This window comes from Pocillopora damicornis, chromosome 3 (genome assembly GCF_964200805.1).
Source record: "Pocillopora damicornis chromosome 3, jaPocDami1.2, whole genome shotgun sequence".
NCBI lineage: Eukaryota > Metazoa > Cnidaria > Anthozoa > Scleractinia > Pocilloporidae > Pocillopora > Pocillopora damicornis.
Window position 1 is genome coordinate 31,052,414 of NC_142672.1, and position 20,530 is coordinate 31,072,943.

A 20,530-nucleotide genomic window follows, 5' to 3' on the forward strand; every position below is an offset into this window, starting at 1 on the left:
TTTGCGACACAGAAATTAATCTTCCTGGATTCGTGTGCGTTCGTCAGGATCGCACTGGCATCAAAGAGGGATATGGTGGTGTAGCTATCTATGCGAGAGAGGGTTTGGCTTTTCGCCTGCGGAATGATATTAATACTGGCGGTCAGGAGTGTCTATGATTGAGTTGATTAGAAACAAATGCAAGTCAACACTCGTCTGCTGCGCTTATAGAGCACCGGATTCTGACTTTCAGACCTTTATTTCTTCGCTACATGAGAGTATATCATCTGTGGATCTGGAAAAATCGGATGTGGTAATTCTAGGCGATTTAAACGCAGACATGATGGCGAGTTCTAAATTGCCCAAAAGAGATAAACAAGAACTTCTTAACTTTTTGCGGGCCTACAACTTCACTCAATTAATAAAAGAACCGACGCGCATAACTGACACCTCGCGGACAATGATCGACTTGGTTTTTGCTAATAATGAACACCGCATTGTCAAATCTGGTGTTGTTCCGGTACCGCTTAGCGACCATTTTCTGGTATTTTGCATAATTAAAGCTGGTATTACAACAAAGACTAAACCGAGAATACTCGAGTATCGTTCCTATAAGAATTTTAATCCGACTTTATTTAATGATGATCTTAGGAATATTCCCTGGCATATTATTGAAAACGAGGACAACGTCGACGATGCCTTGTTTACGTGGAATAAAATGTTTTCGGAGGTTGCTGATCAACACGCACCAGTAAAAAGAAGGCGTGTCAAGGGAACACCTCTTCCATGGATGAACAGTCAAATAAGTGATACTATGAAAGAACGTGACTGGGCGCATAGAAAGGCGCGAAAATCGAACTCGGCGCGTCATTGGTCAATGTATGCAAAGCTTAGGAACAAAGTTAATGGCTTAGTACGAACTGCCAAGTCTAAATATTACTGACATGATCGAGGAAGCCAAGGGTGACTCAGAAAAGGTGTGGAAAGCAGTGAACGAAGCATGCAATCGGAACTCATCTTTAGAGAGTATTCAGTGTATTATCTCTGATGGTGTTCAGCATAAATAACTTGCTGTTCTCACAAAGGTCCGCACAAAAGAGAAGACCGCTGATAGCTTGTGCCGTACGTTGTACCGTATGGTTTTGTTTTGTATCCCAATGTAATATTTGGGGAGAAAAATTTTGGATGAAAAGAATAAATGCTTTTACCTGGAGTTTGATATCATATAATTAATAAATCAATTTCAAATATCCTGAGCTTGCTTCTCTCGGTTCCGCGTCGATTGTGTCCACAGAACAGCAACCTGTCAATAGCCGGAGAAATCGGCTACCAACGTGATAAAAACTTGACACATGCTTCGTAAGAACAGATGTTATAAGTGTTGCTTTTGGTAAATTTTCGATCGTTTTCATCAAAACAGTTCACTGACTACTAGATATTATAATATATTACACTATAACAACGCCGTCAGAACTTGATATCGGAACTAAAGGTAGTTTGTATCTGTAGAGCATATTCTACACTTTCAGCCACCGTATAAGACACTGTTTATATAAGTCTACTCAGAAACACATTGACAATCACTAATCACGTTCGACAGTTTGTCTATGAGAATCTGTTTTTTGTCTCTCAATTTTACAGGGATCTCAAAATGACTACAGATGGCTCTCAACAAAACCACATTGAATTTCTGAAGTGTGTTACTGTGGTAACGTTCACATAAGTCCTACGTGTCGTAGCAGACTGGATGTGAGACTTTGATCTCTCTGTTAACTTTGTCTACCAGATCTTGTCTCTCTTGAATTTTCCTGGACGCATTGGACATCTTCCTCCTCATCCAGCGATATCCCGATCACAGCCTGATCTTTTCGCAGCATTGCTGCTAGCTGGGAGAAATAGCTCTGAACTTGGCTCTTTGTCAGCCACTGTTCTCTAGTGAACAAACGTGCATTTGATTCACTTTTTCGCATTTTGCATGTCCACTGCAACTTGGGCGGGGTCTACCTTCCGCCCAGTTCTTTCTCCAAGTGTAAACCGTGCCGTTAGGTATTCTTTTACCTTCTCTGAAAATCTAACGCTGCCCCTTGGTTTGCTTACGGCCCATCCTGTTCGTAGAGACGAGTAGGGTGAAGTACCCACGGGAGAAGTGAGTGGTGTACTGGAATCTAACGAACAGCTCGAACACTCGATACCAGCGGTATCTATCGACGAGAACTTAAGGGCCCAGTCCCTTTTGATTGCATCATACTGTCTTAACCTGCTGACTGTATGCTTTCCAACGTCCAGGTGCAGCTCTAGCTGCGAAAAGATTTCGAACACTTCAACACATCCAAACACAGAGCATTCAAACAATGGCGTTGTACTCTCTGTTTCCTTGCTGCCCTTTGAACGACGCTTGACCACACGCTTTTCAAGAGGATCATAAAACCCTTGAGATTCTATGGTTTGAAGGGACGTTTGACCTTGGTGCTTGATATAAATTACGTCATATGGAATGTACTTCCCTTTACCGATGCCATAACATTTCCAAACTCTCAGACTGGTATCTCCATATTCGAAGTTGTGGAAGCTACTAAAATGCTCAATCTTATTTATACAGAGAGTGTTCTTTGATTCGCCAATGAAGTCCTCTATTCGTGCTTACTGCAACGAAGGGCACGATGTTCTAACTGCCTTGGACATGAGAGATGCATTGACGCAACACCCAGTGAAGGGAACAACAACTGCAGTGAGCATAGTCGACGAATCAAAGAACACTCAGGGTAAAGGTCGTGTGGCAACCTTGACCTGTTAACGATAAGCTCATATTCTTGTACCGTTCCTTTAAGCTGACCTAAGTGACACGCTTGTAGATGATCATTGATATCACCTCTACATTCTGAAAGCTTTAACAACCTCGCTGAAAAAGCACTTGCATGCCATACTACACTTGCACGCCTTCCAAAAAAAATAAAGGGTCAGCGGGTTCACCCCCAATGGTTAATGTGGACCTCTGTTATGCGCGATAGTGCAATCGTTCAGCTTTAAATTCCAAAACCCCAAACTTCGGCGCAAAGACTTACAAGTGGAGTTCTATGACTGATTCTTGAAGAGAATGCAGCTGCAATTCAATGTTTCAACGGGACATTAAGCGCGAAACATGGCTTTAGTTTTCGAGTTTAGTTCGCAACAACGAGTCAAAGAAGAGTATCGATAGATGCCGACCGCTGAATTTTGGAGTTACTTGCTGGAGTTATCATAAAGTTCACCAGTTTGGGGAGCGAGGAATATCTGAAATTTCACATAAACCCAAGATGCGCCGAAGGTAAGCTGTATTTATGACGAAATCTGCTCCAGTGGTTCGATTTTGGTGTAGGTGAAAAAATCGCGAATGCTCGTACATGTGCTGGTTCAAACGGTCATAACTTTTGAAAAATCGAAAACGTACAGGCGTTTTTGCAAATTTTTGCCTATAAAGGTCTAAACTTAACGGCTGTATAGGGTAGAATTATCAACCAGGTCCCAAATTCCAAAACTTAACGTCTAAATCAAGGTTATTTACGGCCATCGGCCGATGGCGATTTCTAGTGGTCAGAATATGCTAAAATTCGCCTTTTCAAATATATTGAGAGGGAAAATTCTAACTTTCTTGGCAAACTAGAAAGGTTTTTAAGCAATCTGATATAAATTCTGTGGCTTAACTATGCGAATCAAATATTTTACAACGTTACAAAATATGCCTATTTTTCAATTTTCGAGACGTTGCGACGGTCCCTACGGACTGGGAAATAATTATGGCCCGTAATGCAGTCAGAAAATTATTTCGAATCAAACCAAATCTAATTTAGGTCTTTCCTAGGTTTAGTCTTTCTGTTAACAGAGTTTCAGGCAAAATTATTTTTGACGCAAAATTGACCGGGTGGAAATAAGAGAGACAGCCTCTTAAGAGTGTAGCAGACACAGGAGTGTTATTTAACACATAAATAGAAATCTTCAAACATAAGCCTTTCTGCGGAGAATAGTGTGACGATAGGTTTTCGCGCCCAAACTGGAAAACTGAATCTTCGCGGACGGCACAATAACAACTGGGGGAAATAACTCTGTAGAGACGACTTGGCAGCGAGAACGGAAACTCGTCACGATTTCCTGGTACACGGAGATCTGCTTCGAGCGAGCTTATACGGACGTCAAGGATAAGACAATCTTTGGTTCCACAGTACTTTTATTCTAGGTCTGGTCAACAAGCGACATGACCTCTAGCATACTCTAGTTTGTAATCATCAAAACTGTACAAGGTACTTGCTTAAGAAGTAACTGGTGTGAAGTGCTATTGTTACACAAATCGCAATATTTGAATAAGGACACAAAGGAGCGGAAAAAGTCTCTTTGAAGTTAAACGAAAACTACTTAAATATTCCATCTGTTTCAACGACGGAAAGAATCTCAAAATTAAAAAGACGGATGCAATACATTCTAGGCCATTAACGTAGGGAACTTAGGTGCGAATTTACAGCTCTGATATAGAAAACAATACCTATCTTAATTGCAGTAGCGCAGCTTAGGAAATAAAAACGGAAAAGCAATTAAAAGTTTCTGCTTATTTATGCAAGGTTGGTTTGGAAACTATCGCATGAAAAGAAATTAAATTTACGCGTATAAACTCAGCTGCTATCTACTATGAAAACCAATGTTTCCAGAAAGACCATTAACACTTATATTTACCTAAGAAAACCATGTAATAAATGACAAAAGTGCCGATAAGCAGGTGCATAGTAAAAGTGAGTAATCAACAAAATCCATTCTAAAAGCCATTGTGGTTTTTATGCATTTTTTGATTTTTTAAAATGAAAGAACTTGAAATGGTTAAATGTGACAGTTAACGAATAAATATGTACCGAATAACACACACGGGAAAATCAGTAAATTTTCTCGTAACAATAGGCATTGATACCCATTGTGGAATCCAGTCGGTGTAGTGGACATACAAACATTGTTTATGAATTTTTGTTTTTGAAGCAATGCTTCACTTCATGCCACTTGTGACTGCAGATTTTGTCACCTGAACAGAAGTACCCCCCCCCCAAAAAAAAATAAAATAAAATAAAATAAAAAGAAAGAAAGAAAGAAAGAAAGAAAGAAAGATAAACTAACAATTTCTCAAAGAAAAAAATAGTGATCCTCTCAAAGCATCGGCTAAACGTCCCAATTGAGTCTCAACTCCCCTTCCCTTCTACTCTCAACTACCATGGTAATAGTTTTTATGAAAAGGCATATTATTAATTATTCACAAGATATTATATATTTGACTGTCAATTTATGAAAATCGTATATGTGAACTGAGGTTGAAGAATTGAAACCACAACCTCTGCGCTACTGGTGCAGCGCTTTACCAACTGAGCTAACAAGCCAATTGGGAGCTGGTCATTATGATGGTTCCAAATAAACCTGTGAAGTGGTGAGTAAATGACTATAAATATATGAAAATCGTATATATGAACTGCGGTTGAAGAATGGAAGCGATCCTCGCAGTTATGAACACTTTTTAAGCAGTAGTGAAGATAAGGCTTGAAAAAAATTCAGGCATGTACGGATTTTATTATTGCTTAAGTTGTGTTTATAGCTGCGAGGATCGCTTCCATTTTCATATTATATACTGTTATTCATACATAAATGTCCCTTATCCGCTAATAGCACACGGAAATGTATTTAGTTACAGCATTAAGCGGAAGGTCATAAACATATTAATAAAATGAGGCTCCGCTTTAAAAAAATGGCTGCTTATGAAATTATGTACCTGGCTAGTAAATAACAGCCAAGAATCAGAGAAAAGCTATAAATTATCCGAAACTAAAATTCGTTCTGTCTTTCTTTGGCAAATCATAACGACAATTAATTAAATGGAAATTGATACAAGACACTACAATTATGTTAAATCTCTCCTACTTACGTTCGTGTTGGTTTTAAATTGCATTCTGTGAGAGGGCTACACTATTAGTGGTGATAAACATTCATCGCACGCGTTTCGCTAAGATAACAATTGTGAGGGAAGTTTCGCACTAATGGTAATTATCTGCGTCACAGGTACGGAATAAGTCGAAGTATGAGTCTTAGATACCTGTATAACAGACATTATTAAACTCCGCTTTTGCAAGAAGTGCTCGAGGAGTATTTCACTTTAGCACAGACCATTCTTTGCAAGTGACATGAATTTTGTCATATAAATATTTTCAAACTCATAAATTAAATAATCTGCCTATCAGAAAAGGAGACATCTATATAAATGTTGATGTTTAAAAAATTTACAGTTTTTGATTGAAACTGCTATCATACGGAATGAAAAGACTGACTAAAACACGATATGAAGGCTCGCACGTTGCACATTTCAATTGAGAGGTTTCCAAGCTTCTTCAGACGAAGTCAAACATTTCTTGCAACTGTAAACGAGTGTGTAGAAGTTTCTCAGAAATGCCCCAGGAAGCAGGAAATTACTAAAAAACAGTATTTTGATAAGGTTATGGTGTTCATTCATACGTATTAAATATGCTTCTAAGTATTAAGGCTATAAAATATCTATTACAAGGCTAAAGTCGCTGAAAAGGTTCGCAAAATTCGGTTAGGGGTTATAAACTATAAATAGAAGGTTATTGGTGGAGCGAGACATATGAAACAGGTAACTATCTATTAGTTAATCAAATAAAACAGGTAAAAAACAGCGGAACAACGGCGTCTGAGATTGAATGGTTTAATTAACTGATACTTTATGTTTAACAACTGTATAACATATTGCATATATTTAACAGTCGCCCGACTATGACATACCTTTTGTTTCTCCCTTTTTTCTCTCACCCATCGGTTTAAGATACTTCAATCTACTGACAAAAAAATGCTCTTTTATGATTTCTAAAAGAAGAAATTTGTTTTATTAACTATCGTAACATTTCATATCTCAACTCGCAAGTTGCACCTGCTCTTTGAGTGGATTTGTATAAACAGGCAATTACCATATTTTCCATTCACGTTTAAGCTCTTCGGTATCCTAAAGCAGCTTATCCAGAAGTTGACAGTTCACCAGCCATCACCATGCTGCTCCTGCCTCTCTTGTTGTTTTTTCCTTCTTTGTTGAAGTTGATGTGTGCCATGCAAAACAGCGCTCTGTACCGATATCCGACAGGCACTGTTTCGTTCGGTAACTTTGAGCGCGATCCCTTCTATTACTTGTGGGTAGAGAAACTTTCATCGTCCATGGTGAAAGATCAGATGGACTGCACTTTTCTTTGTGTTCGTGAACCAAATTGTTATTCGTTTAACATGGCTGCGTATCCCGACTCCAAGGGTGTTTGTCTGTGTGAGCTGTTGGCCACAGACAAATACAGAGAAACTGAAAAGTTTCATGCAAATGCAACCTTCCATCATTACAGAGCACGGGTAAGACATCTTTATTCATACCTGGCAGTTTCCAGATTTCAATTTTTTGGATACAGAATAAATGTTTTTAGTTGAGATGATTGCTTTCTTCTCAGTCTCCATGTGAAAGCTTTCCCTGCAAGAACGGTGGTGTCTGTGTTCCTAAATATGAAAAGAACTCCTATCATTGTGATTGTCAGTCTGGATTCGATGGAACTCACTGTAAACGTGAAGGTATGAGATTAACTTTTTTCCCTTTCAACTGAGAGATACAAACTCTAAAGTAGAATTCATGCTGTCGTCTTTATTTCCATTTTTTAAAATGCACTATAAATGAATTATATCTAAATGTCATTGAAAACTTTGAGCAACTGCTTGCATCTACATGTATAGTGTCCTCCAACATTTTCCCAATATGAAAGGGAAGGAAAAGTTTGACCTAAGTCGGCCGTTTTTTTCTATCTTCATTTTCCATGGAAATAAACCTTTTCAGAGTGAAGTATATAGTCTCTAAAATGGCTTTTTACGTTATCACTTCTTTTTTTCGGTGAGAACAGGGATAATCATTTGGGAAATAGTCGTTTTTCTGTGTCTTTTTGTGTTTCAGGAAATCGAACCTGCAGTGACATCAAACGCTTCTACCCTAGGACTCCAAGTGACTCTTACGTCATCGATCCTGATGGAGAGGGCGGAGAGAAACCTTTTAAAGTCTTCTGTGACATGACTAACAAGGGGGGGATAGGAGTGACAGTTGTCAGTCACGATAGTGAAAGCAGAATGCTGGTGGATGGATTTGATGTTCGTGGTAGTTATTCGCGCAACGTTACTTATAATGAAGCCAGTCTAATTCAGCTAGCAAGCTTAACAGCTTCATCTGCTCACTGTGAGCAGTTTATCAAATACGAATGCTATCATTCAATGCTCCTTTACAACGGTGGCATGTTCGGCTGGTGGGTATCACGCGATGACGAGAAGATGAAGTACTGGGGTGGAGTCGACTCTGCTCCATTCAAATGTGCATGTGGGTGGAACAACACGTGCGCGGACACCAGTTACGGCTGCAACTGCGATAAAAACGATTGGAAATGGCGAGAGGACAACGGTTTACTAACAAACAAGTCCAAGCTTCCTGTGATTCAAATGAGGTTTGGAGATACCGGTCGCCTTAGCGATGGCGATGAAAAAGGATATCACACGCTTGGAAAACTGGAGTGTTATGGATTTATCTACTGAGAAGTCACAAAGACAATACGTTGAACATCAAAAAGATTGCTTGATCACTGTACTCTCTTTGCAGAACTGAATTAGAATGGAGGTCCATGATAATTCAGAGAAATGTAATGAATTGGTAATTTGATTGTAATGTAGTGAGAAAAATGGAGAAATTCATAATGTTTAGTTTAAAGTATTTGCCCAAAATTGTAACCGAATGTCATACTGAGTGTTGGACCGCTCAAGTGCTTTGGACCCATTTAAGAATGAAGTACAGGTCATTAACTTTAAATACTTGCTATAGTGATAATTGTATATCAAAATTCATTTGGTTTTGATTAATTAACATTGCTCTTTTACCGCGTTTGAGAATTCCAAGAGACGTGAAAGCAGTTGCCTGCAGTAAAAAACCTGCCATCCTTTTTACAAAAGTAATGTATGCTTCCAATTCGTCGATATATAAATGAAGTAATTTGATGATGACACGATTTGTTTACCATAGAAAAGTGGAGATGACCAAGCTGGAAGTTATTCTGTCGAGAAAATCTTAAATAAAAGATCCAAAGGACCTCATAGTTGCAAACTTTCACCCCTATTTGAATCCCATAAAATACGCTAAATCTGAAAATGACTGTAAGTCTTGTACAAGTACTTGAATTTGAAGCCTACAGTACACAGTCATCTTTGTTAAAATGGCCCAATTTCGTACTAAATCCAACTATGTTTTCCTTTCATTTTCCTCTCTGTGGATTTTGCAAGCGATTATATCATTTGGCTGAGACACTTTATTGGACAGAGCTCGATGACCTCTCGTTGGCGCCTTCTGCATTTCAATATATCCTCGCGAATTCTCACTACCACAAAACAACAAAATGTTATGTATTATGTTAAGGATTTAAAGATCTGTGACCATTACAGTCACCTTCAGGTCAAATTATATTAATATTCTTTGTCGCCTTCACTCCCCCTACCCATGGAGCCTGAAAAAGCAATCAATCATTTCATTCTTCGAGTGAAACTGGCTCACTCTTCAGATGCTCTGAAATACCCTTTAAGTTTCTTCGATATGTTTTACTCTTTGATCATTTCCGGTAAAGTTTAGGGGGTTCAATGGGAGGGGGGGGAGTAGGGTTCATTAGAGAATCAGTAGGGTGGGTGGGTGGGTAAGTGGGTCTAATCTGTCAATTTTGACGAATTTTCGCCATTTTCGTTACTGCATGCATTTCTCTGGACATATCTTTAGTAGTTAATCGTTAGAGATCTTTAAAATTAAGTTTACTTTGTCAGAGAAAGACTGAATAGCTGTAAACATAATTCATAACTCGTGCTAAATCAACAACAAGCTTAAAGTGATTTAAACTCGTAATAACCGTCAGCTGTCAAAGGTACTAACATCGTCAACCGTCATTAGCCCTAAGATTTAACCATCAATGGTCAAAATTGGAAAAAAAATCAGTTGTCAACTTCAAAATTATCCTTTCATTGAGACCTTCTTTTAACCTTTACTTTGAAAAGTCTTTTAACTCTAAATTACCTCCGTATATAAGAAATTATTCAAATTTCCATCAGAGTGGATTTGGAATATTAATTGATAGCGAAGCAACAAAGAACATGTCATTTTTAAATATATTTATGCATATAGCTGCCGACGTTTTGTTTCACTAAAGCACTTTGCAATAAACTGTTGAGCAAAATTTCTAAGCCTATTGATTTATGAGAGTATTCTGTTGAATTAGCCATACATTCAGACATAGTTTGATGCTACTCTGGTTTGCAGATTTAATGAATGTAACCGAAGAAGTTACAATTCATAGACCCAACGTTTCGACACTCCTGTCTAGTGCCTTCATCAGGGGTGATCTAAACGCTGCAACAAGAGGTCCTTTTATATGATCACTAATTAGCGGCCTTTTTTCTGACGAGGTGTAAATAGGCGTCAGGAAGCAAACCGCCATCGTCACGATTTTGAGCAACTTTAACGTTGTGGCTATTCAAAATTCTCTTGATGGGTTCCGTAACACCCTGTATGTATTAGGAATAACAGCAAAACCAGTCGCTGGTTCCCTTTCATCAAGAGCGTTACTATTTGTAACTGGTTTTTGGCAGTTACGGAGAAAAGTTTTTGTATAACCATTTGCCTTTAGGACATTGGAAACATATTTCCTCTCCTTAGGCTTCGAATCGAGTGAAGATGGTAGACAGTCAGCCCTCCTAAGTAAAGTTTTGGCTACAGACTTTTTATGGCAAATAGCCATACATTTTTTGGCGACGATATTTACGTAGGCGTTCGGATGAAAACATGTTTTTTTGTTTTAAGTTTATGCAATTTCTCCTTTCAATTATATATCTTAAAGTGGCTGGCACCAGTTAAAACTGTGGAATGAATTAATTATTTGTTCCTGTCATCGCACTAGCATCTCTGGAATACAAGGCTGCAAAACGAGTAATGAGTAATTGTGCAATGTTTATATTTAAAACCAGTTTATTGTTTAATTGAAAATGCTAATAAACAAAGAAGAAGCGACTGACACTTTTTGCAAAGAAAATACATAATCGAGGCTCGCGCTTTCCGATCCACGTAAAGGATTTCCTAACATTTTCAAGACATGACACTTTAATTTCTTTTTGCTAAACTTGTTCCAATTTAATATGATTATTGTTTATTAATTAGATAAGCTCCTTTTAAGTCACTAAGAGGAAATCTGCCCAATATCTGCCTATGATCAGAGAATCCATCCGTTAAACAATAACTGCGGAAGGTAATGAAAGATTTATTTGATATTTGCCCAAAAATAGAAAAAATTAACAATTAGAAAAGAATTATTTTTTCTTTCACAAAAAGCTTTCTAAGAGAAAATGCCATGGCACGATAAAATAATAAAATATTAAATAAACAGCCGCTCCGTCTAAAACGAAGAAAACAACTTTAGCTTCTTGTAGTAAGTGCCAATTCATGGCGTCAATTTATTTCATATATTATTATCCTAGTGCGAGCCAAAACACAACTTCTTACAGAAAACCTGCTAACAGGGACATGTGGAGGAGTAAATAGAAATTTATTTTCAAGTTTGTTGTAGAGTAGGGAGCAGAGTACCAAAAATTGACAAAAACATTAGTTCAAACTGAGTAAATCATTAGCATAGTCAGAGTTAATAGATATTGAAATGAATATTTAAAACTATTTATAGAATATCTATAGAGGGCATTCATAGACATCATTTCATCAGTAGAAAAAAAAAACAGTTTGAAAGCAGTTCTTGTAAAAGAACTAAAAATAGTATCAGGTTTGCTAAGAAGAAGAGTTTTATTTAGAATGACTTTTTAAAACTTACTGTTCCACTTCTACTTCCCCTATAGTAGAAGTTTATCCCACCCATGGCACCTGCCTCATAGATGTGGCTATTAATTCTTAATTACTGACAGGCAATTATAAAGGACCTATTTTTCATTTGAATGTAAAGTCTTCAGCATCATTCAGCAACTCGTTTCGGTTGTGAGAGTTCATCGGCCACTGTCATGCTGCTTCTGCCACTCTTCCTGATTTTTCCTTGTTTGTTAGGATTGTTGTTTGCCACACAAAACTGCGCTCTCTATCGATATCCAACAGGCCGCGCTTCGTTTGGTAAATTCAAGTGCGACCCTTTCTACTTCTCATGGGCGGAGAAACTTTCATCATCCATAGTGGAAGATAAGTTGGACTGTACTTTTCTTTGTGTTGGTGAACCAATTTGCTATTCTTTTAACATAGCGGTGTATCCTGACTCCAAAGGTCTTTATCTGTGTCAGTTATTGGCCACAGACAAGTACAGAGAGGCTGAAAAGGTTCGTGCAAATGCTACCTTCCATCACTGCAGTCCGTTGGTAAGATCTCTTCATATATTTGGTGCTTAACACTCTGCGTATTTCTTTAAATACAAACTGAATGATTCAAGGAATGTTTCTAGTCTCCATGTGAAAGCGCTCCTTGTAAGAACGGTGGCCTGTCTGTGTTTCTGAATATGAAACGAACTCCTATCATTGTGATTGTCAGCCTTGATTCAGTGGAACTCACTGCAAACCTGGAGGTATTAAATTTGCTTTCGAACTGAGAGGTACAAACTCTAAAGTAGAAGTCATACTGTCGTCTTTAATTATAACTAAATGTCATTGAAAACTTTATGCAACTGCTTCCGTATACGTGTATAGTGTCCTTCAACAATTTTCCAATATGAAAGGTAATGAAAGTTCGACCTTACACGGCCGGTTTTTCTTTCTTCATTTTCCATGGAAATAAAATTTTTGAGATATGAAAGTATACAATCTCTCAAATGGCTTCTTACGTCATCACTTCTCTTTTCCGGTAAGAACAGGGATAATCTTTTGTGAAATAGTCGTTTTTCTGTGTCTTTTTGTTTTTCAGGAAGTCGAACCTGCTGTGATATCAAACACTCCTACCCTAGGACTCCAAGTGGCTCTTACGTCATCGATCCCGATGGAGAAGGTGGAGAGAAACCTTTTAAAGACTTCTGTGACACGGCTAACGAGGACAGTGTTGGAGTGACAGTTGTCAGTCACGACAGTGAAAACAGAACGCTGGTGGATGGATTTCAGGACCCCGGCAGTTATTCGTGCAATGTCACGTACCAGGGAATTAGTCGAACAGCTTCATCTGTTCACTGTGAGCAGTTTTTAATGTAGGAGTGCTATCACTCAAGGCTCTTTCGCAATGGTTACGGCTGTTGGGTGTCACGTGATGGAGAGGAGATGAAGTACTGGGTAGGAGTGGATTCTATCGACTACAAATGTGCATGCGGCTTGAACCATACATGTGCAAACCCTTAGTACGAATGTAACTGCGACAAACTTGACCAACAATGGCGAGAGGACAGTGGTTTACTTACTAACAAGTCCAGGCTTCCCGTGAAGCAACTGAGGTTTGGACAAATAGTGATCAGGGATACCACACACTTGGAAAGTTCAAGTGTTTTGGATTCATATAGATCGTTATTGTACACCCGCTATTTGTAGACTCGCCTGTTATAGCGCTGTAAAGTAGAATGTGATCTGTTATGATAGCTTGCTGCTTGAAAGGAATTCCAGGATGGATAAATATCAGTAGGAAGGTTAAAAAATGTTTGGTTTTGACGCGGTATAGCGCATGTGTTTTAGCATATTAAGCGTAATTTTAGGCGCCGAAGGCCCATTTTCGCTGCTTGTAGTTTTCAGACAGAGATTATTCACGGTATGAAAAGCATTTGTGAAAGGATAAACATGTCGTCCAAATACCGTGGAATTGAAAAGAAAACCCGATCATCAGTTACAGATTTGTGCAATATTGTTCTACAGTATATGACGATTAAAAAACTACGTGCGTTTGCCTTGTTAGTCTCCAAACATTCTGACAATTACACTTTTCAACAAATGCGATACTTGAGATTTTTCCCGCAAGCCTGAGACACTCGTTGATATAAATTCTCTTAGGTTGAAGAAAGCAACTCAGGTAATCTGCGCCAACAAATAATTCGAAGGACCTATTCTAACTGAACCGTTGGTGAGGTACTATCACCATCAAAAAAATTAAATGAAATAATAAAGACCACAACAAATAAGTAACTGATAATATAACTGTCTGCGTGCATAACAAGCTAACATAGGCTCTAATGATTCCTGAATAACGCATTAGAATCCTAAAGAGGAATTTTATGGTTGTACCACATTTGCTTTCCTGATTCTTTACCATGTAAAGAGAGGCTCGAGAGAGAGCTTCCTCTTCAGAGTCTATCGGTGAAGTTGTCATACTCTAAACCAAAACTGTTAGGACCTGCTGGACGTTTAAACATCAATTTGAAAACCCCTTTTGTAAAAGTCAATAGAAACCAAGTCAGTTAATTATTTAACGCTGGGAGTAAGAAAGATGCGTGAGAGTGCCTCGAGCTACTCAAGCCTCTTGAGTTTTTTGAGCCAATTTACTTTTATTTTCAACATTCTTAACAGGGTAGTTTTAAATTTGGATGATGAAGAGCGATTTCCTCCACTAAGCTTCATTGTGTGAAAAAACATTATTGGCACAATAAAAAAATGAAGCAGGCTCGCGCTATTGAATGTATAGGTTACAATACTTGTACAATACGTGAACAATGCTGGTACAGACAAAATATTATCAGCAGTCAAATTTAATGATCTTGATCGTAGTGATCATTCATTTTGATGTAGACTTCTCAGGATTCTAGCTTCTCCAAGTAACCAAAGCTAAGAGTATTGCATAAAAACAGTACTTAAGGGGGGTCTAACTTGAGAGACTCAGGAGTTAGAGACACAAGGAGATCCCTGACTAACACTCTACAGCTAAGTGTGGGAGTTTCCACATATAATTTACCCCCATTCGTGTCAATTCAGACAAAACGTGTTTTGCTTACATGAATGATAAGTTATTTTGTAAAATGGACTTAGACTACTGGGAAATTCTTTCATTAGTGTATTAAGTTTCACCAAGGTTTTACGCAATATTCGTTCTTGTTTATATTGGCGATATACGGGTTCGATGTTGTTTTTCATTAGTTTCAAAAAAAAAATTCCATTCTGTTCTAATCAAAGCCGTCCAAAAAGATCTTGTTGTGGCTGTAATTGGCTCAATTCATTCTTTGCAAGAAAGAACTGTCCAGATACGACATGCTGTTGAAAAATTATTGATGTATACGCCGTAAAACTTAATTTAGAATTCCTTCTGTAAGTAGTTTCACTTAGAAGCTGAAAACTCAACACCAAGCTTAACAGCTCATGATTTTGAAACAGCAAGATTTAGGATTCAGCAAGATTCAAGAAAGAAAAATCCCCAAGTTGTAAATAACTTTTACGGACTTACTGAGACCGTCGACTAAAACTGTTTAACAGGATTTTCCATAACATTAGCATTATGAAAGTGATCAAATTGCAACGCCCGCTTTTTCAAACGTTTATCCTTTGGTCAACGAGTTTAAATTGGTTTGACTGCGAGGAGGGAACGATGGCTTTTGGGCGTATTGAATATATATTCCGTAGGCGTCTCGGAAAACTGTTTCCAGCCACCTAAAGACGTCATGCTAAGCGGGATTTCAAAGATTTAGAATGCTAACTTCTAAAAAACAATACAAATGATGTCCTTCTATGTTCCACAAATAAAATATGTGCATATTCGTGAATTTTGAACACATTGGGGAAGGTCACAAACTTGCCTACTTTTGATCAAGTGATTTCTTATACATATCGAAAAGCTCACTCATCTGAACTTCACATCGTAAGCCAGAGTCGTCTCGGGGTAAACGCGAGCCATTTCTTAAAAATAGCCAGCTTTTCACTTCTCTTCTCGTTCTCAGCATGATGTTACCCAAATTAAGAGTAGTAGGTGAACTTTTTCAATGAACATTTTCTAGTGAATTTTAAACAAACCTTTACCGTTTTTGGTAAATCATTGTCTGCCACATTAGTTAAAATGTATGTATCTCACGCCCAGTACAGATCACAGAGCTGCAATGAGCTCGAAGGGAATTTGTACATTCTGCATTACGAATGTCATTTCTTGTTTTCGTAAGAGAAGGTTATGATGTTCTTTTTTTATCGACATGTGCAATATCAAACAAGTTTCTTATTCACAATTAAAGTGCTTTGTATCCTAAAGCAGCTCATTCATGTGTTGTCATCCAACAGCCACCATCATGCTGCTCCTGCCACTCTTGATATTTTTCCCTTCGATGCTAACCTTGATTTTTGCCATGCAGAACAGCGCTCTCTATCGGCATCCGGCACGCGATCTTTCTTTTGGTAACTTTAAAATTGCGATCCCTTCTGTTACCTTGGAGAAGAAAACTTACATCGCTTTTTTTTCAGATTCTTAAAAATGCTAACCTTGATTTTTGCCATGCAGAACAGCGCTCTCTATCGGCATCCGGCACGCGATCTTTCTTTTGGTAACTTTAAAATTGCGATCCCTTCTGTTACCTTGGAGAAGAAAACTTACATCGCTTTTTTTTCAGATTCTTAAAAATGCTTCTGGGCGAGGTTTAGCTTCAATTATTTTTGGAATTGGTCAATTTCAATGAAGCTTTCACCACTATAGCCTCTTGAGAGCTCTTCATACGTCTTAAGTGCTTCATATCCAGATAAACACACAGCTGTCGCGATAGAGAAGTTTTAATGCAGAAGTTTGCTACGTTTTAATACGTACACTACGTCATCATTGTGTATAATGGGAATATGAAGCACGCTGATGAATTTGATTGACACGAATTCTCTGGCGAAATGTAATCCTCCCCATAAAAGTTCCATGAATTTAATCCAATGCTAAGAACGCATGAAATAAGATATACTTATAATCAATTTCTTTTTTTATGCTTCTAAGGAGATAAAACCTTCAGTCAGATCAAACTATGTAATCTCCTAAGTGGATCTTACGTCATCGACCCTGATGGAGAGGGCGGGGTTAAACCTTTCAAAGTCTATTGTAACATGACTGACAAGGACGGTGTTGGGGTGACAGTTGTAAGTCATGAAAGTGAAGGCGGGAAGTGGCTGCGAGGGTTTGGTGGCAGAGGCTCCTATTCTTGCTCCATCAACTACACGGAGGCTGACATGGCTCAACTGGCGAACCTGTAAGCAGTTTATAAAGCACGAGTGCTACCACTCGCAGCTCCTCTACAATCGTGACATGTACGGCTGGTGGGTGTCACGTGATGGAGAGAACATGAAAAACTGGGGAGGAGTTGTTTCTGTTGATTACGAATGCACATGCTTGAATAATACATGTGCAAACACTAACTACGGATGCAACTGCGACATGAGTGACCGCACATGGCGAGAGGAAGGCGCCTTCCTTAAAGACAAATTCATGCTGCTTGTGAAACAACTTAGGTTTGGAGATGCCCTTTATTATAGTGACAAGGGATACCACACACTTGGGAAACTCAAGTGTTTTGGACTTATTTAAAACTCACACATAAAAAGGTGCATTGTAACTGTATACTAGCTATTTGTAGACTCGGTTGACGTACCGCTTTAAAGCAAACAGCTGTCTGTACAATTGCTTTTTGCGACGAAACAATTTTGATATAACTGAAGTGAAAACTGCCCTATTTCAACATATATGGTATGCGCACTAGATTATTATACATCCTTATAGATGCCAAAGGCCTTTCTTTTACTCATAGAAGGGAAGAAGAATGGGAGAAGGAAGAAGCGCGAGGCACTGAACGCATCACTTCACCTGAGAAGATTGTTCCGCTTTCCACCGATATCGCACAATTTGATTCATCTAGCAGAGTTAAAAATAGAAAATTTTGATTGTATTTGTGACCTTTTAGGCCTTTAGATTTAAATGCAAATTTCCTCCTGGAAATTCAAAAAAGCCAACAAGAGTTACGCGATATTTAGCTGTATCGGCTCGGCGTGTTTAACAGAAAAAAAGGAAAAGCTTGACCTTCAACCTCAGGTTTATATTACATTGTACGCAGCAATAGATTAGTAAACCTGACGATTCAGATTTTTCCTGTGAATCAAAGACACTCGTTGGTAGAAAGTTCTTTGCTTAATTGAAGTAAACAGCGCAAGTCCACTGAGAACACAGTATTTGGAACTTTTAATGTGTTTGGTTGAATCTGCTATTCAACGGAAAGAAAACTACGAAATGAAATACTCCTTTGAGACTCGCGCGTTTTGCCATTTAAGCAAGAGGTTTCTGAGCATCTTTAAAGGAAGTCGAACATATAACTTGTGGTGGAGTGAATGGAACCATCTCAGCAATACTCCTGGGAGAAGCAAAAACAGTATCTTTATGAATTTAATGTATTTTTTTTTAGGTATTAAGACTAAAAGATTTGACAAATGGCCGAGGCAGCTTAAAGGTTCACAAACCTCGGTTAGGTGTAATTGATTTCAATAAATGGCCGAGCGCAAAAGTTAGCGGACGGGACTTAACAAAGGAAATAACTATCCAACTATCCATTAGTTAATCAAACAAAACAGGTAAACAAAGAACAGAATAACAACGTCTTTATTGAATGGCTAGGCTACGAGATGCCGTACCACTATATCCTTTTTTTTTTCGCCTTTTTTACCACCCGGCAGTTTAAGATACTATATTCAATTGAGAAGAAGGTGCTCTTTCATGATTTCTGACGGAAGATGTTTTTTTTTTTTTTTAATTCTTGTACTATTTTAGATCTCATCTCAACTCACGAGTTGCAACTGCTCCCTAACTGGATTTGACAATTACCAAATTTGACATTCACATTAAAGGTTATCTGTGTCCTTAAGCAACTCATTGGGATGTTCACAGTCCGCAAGCCTCTATCATGCTTCTCTTGCCCCTTCTATGTTTTTTTTTCCCTTCTCTACTTAAGGTGATGTTTGCCATGCAAAACAGCGCTATCTATCGATCTATCGATATCCAACAGGCCGTGTTTCAGTTAGTAAATTCAAGCGCGATCGCCTCCATTATTTAAAGGAAGAGAAACTAGCATCGTCCATGGTGGAAGATAAGCTGGCCTTCACTTTTCTTTGTTAGAGAGCCAAGGTTTTATTCGTTCAACATGGCTGCTAATCTTGACTCCAGTGATCTTCATCTGTACGATTTCTTGGCCACTGACAAGTGCAGAGTAACCGAGAAGCTTTATGGAAATAACACTTTCCATCACGTTAGCCTTATGGTAAGAAGATAAGATAGATCCAACATGATTTATTATTTACGCGCTAACAAGTTAGATGAGTTCTCTTGCCAGAAAGCAAGTTACTGCACTGAAGAAAAGTTAAGTTCATTGATTGCTAAACGATTAGTGTTTATTTCTTCTTTTGGTTCTGTTTTCTTTTTTTTCTTTTTCCAATCAAGTAACCACTTGGTAGCCCCCAATGCAAAAACGGTGTTGTCTATGTTCCTGAGTGCCAATGGGACCATTACCACTGTGATTGTCACCCTGGATTCCATGGAATCAACTGTTACCGAAAAGATAGGAGAAACTGTGTAAAGTTTTCTTATGACGTAGTTCGTTTAAAACTTAAGGTCATTCCTTAGAAAAAAAATATTGACGGATTTTTTATTTAACTTTCCTCAAATGCTTCCCATCAATATCTGTTTCAAAAAGTACAATAAAAAAGATATGTCACCGTGCTTTTTAAGTGATATCCTATATTAAAGGACATAATTTGCATCCCCGAATAACGGGCTACGTGCATGCTTTTAGCTTTATCTTTTTTTCCCTTCGATGAATTTCTGAGAGCACCCTTCAACCGAAAACCCCCCTAACTAAAACTTTAAGTACAAGCTGCTCAAAAACAAGTTTGATGAACCCATTCTTCAATGCAAAATTTCAATCAGCATGCCAAGTTTTATCTTTTTGCAGAGTTTAAAAACAACTCACAGCAAAGGTTCTTGCCATGCGCCCTAATAGCTAAGTTTTTTTTTTTTTTTGGGACGTTTATTCCAAATAAGAAACAACTGTATAGAATACCAAGCATTCTGCGACAAACACGAACTCGTGAACAGCCTTCTCGTGTTTTTCCTTTAATACTAAGAGTGCCAATTCTAAGTACCAGTCTCTTTCGCACTCCTTAGCTCGTCAGGCAAGCTACTTGTAAATGTTTGGAGACGAAGGTGCGAAAGAATAGAGAGGTCTAGGAATTTATTGGTCATCAACATGCACGAGTAAAACTGCTTGACAACAGTGCTGTCAGCCGAGGCCATATCAACTTTGATGACGGACTTACGATGTACACTTTACACTTATGACGTCGGATATGGGGGAGGGTGCGGGGTTCCGCTCCCTTACCATCAGGATTTTTTAACTACTTGCCTAAAAAAAATTCTTTCAAAGACAGGATCACATATGAGTACTCAGTTTGAAGAAACTAAAACTTATTATATAGAGATACTTCTCAGTACTTTGTAAAAACTGAAACAAATACAAAAACTTGTTTTCTGCATCGAAGTTTGGATTACCCCTCCCCCTTCCCC

At 38.3% G+C, this 20,530-nt stretch overlaps 1 protein-coding gene and 1 pseudogene across 1 annotated transcript; both read left to right on the forward strand.

Moving 5' to 3' along the window:
* Positions 1-5,310: 5,310 nt before the first annotated feature.
* Positions 5,311-9,142, forward strand: LOC113665106 (contactin-associated protein-like 2). The gene is made up of 4 exons (XM_027180759.2): positions 5,311-5,413; positions 6,983-7,383; positions 7,479-7,596; positions 7,970-9,142. The coding sequence occupies exons 2-4, from the start codon at positions 7,039-7,041 to the stop codon at positions 8,593-8,595; spliced, it is 1,089 nt and encodes a 362-aa protein (XP_027036560.2). The 5' UTR covers positions 5,311-5,413; positions 6,983-7,038; the 3' UTR covers positions 8,596-9,142.
* Positions 9,143-11,659: 2,517 nt separating this feature from the next.
* LOC113665108 (uncharacterized) lies at positions 11,660-17,512 on the forward strand (annotated as a pseudogene).
* The last annotated feature ends 3,018 nt before the right edge of the window (positions 17,513-20,530 follow it).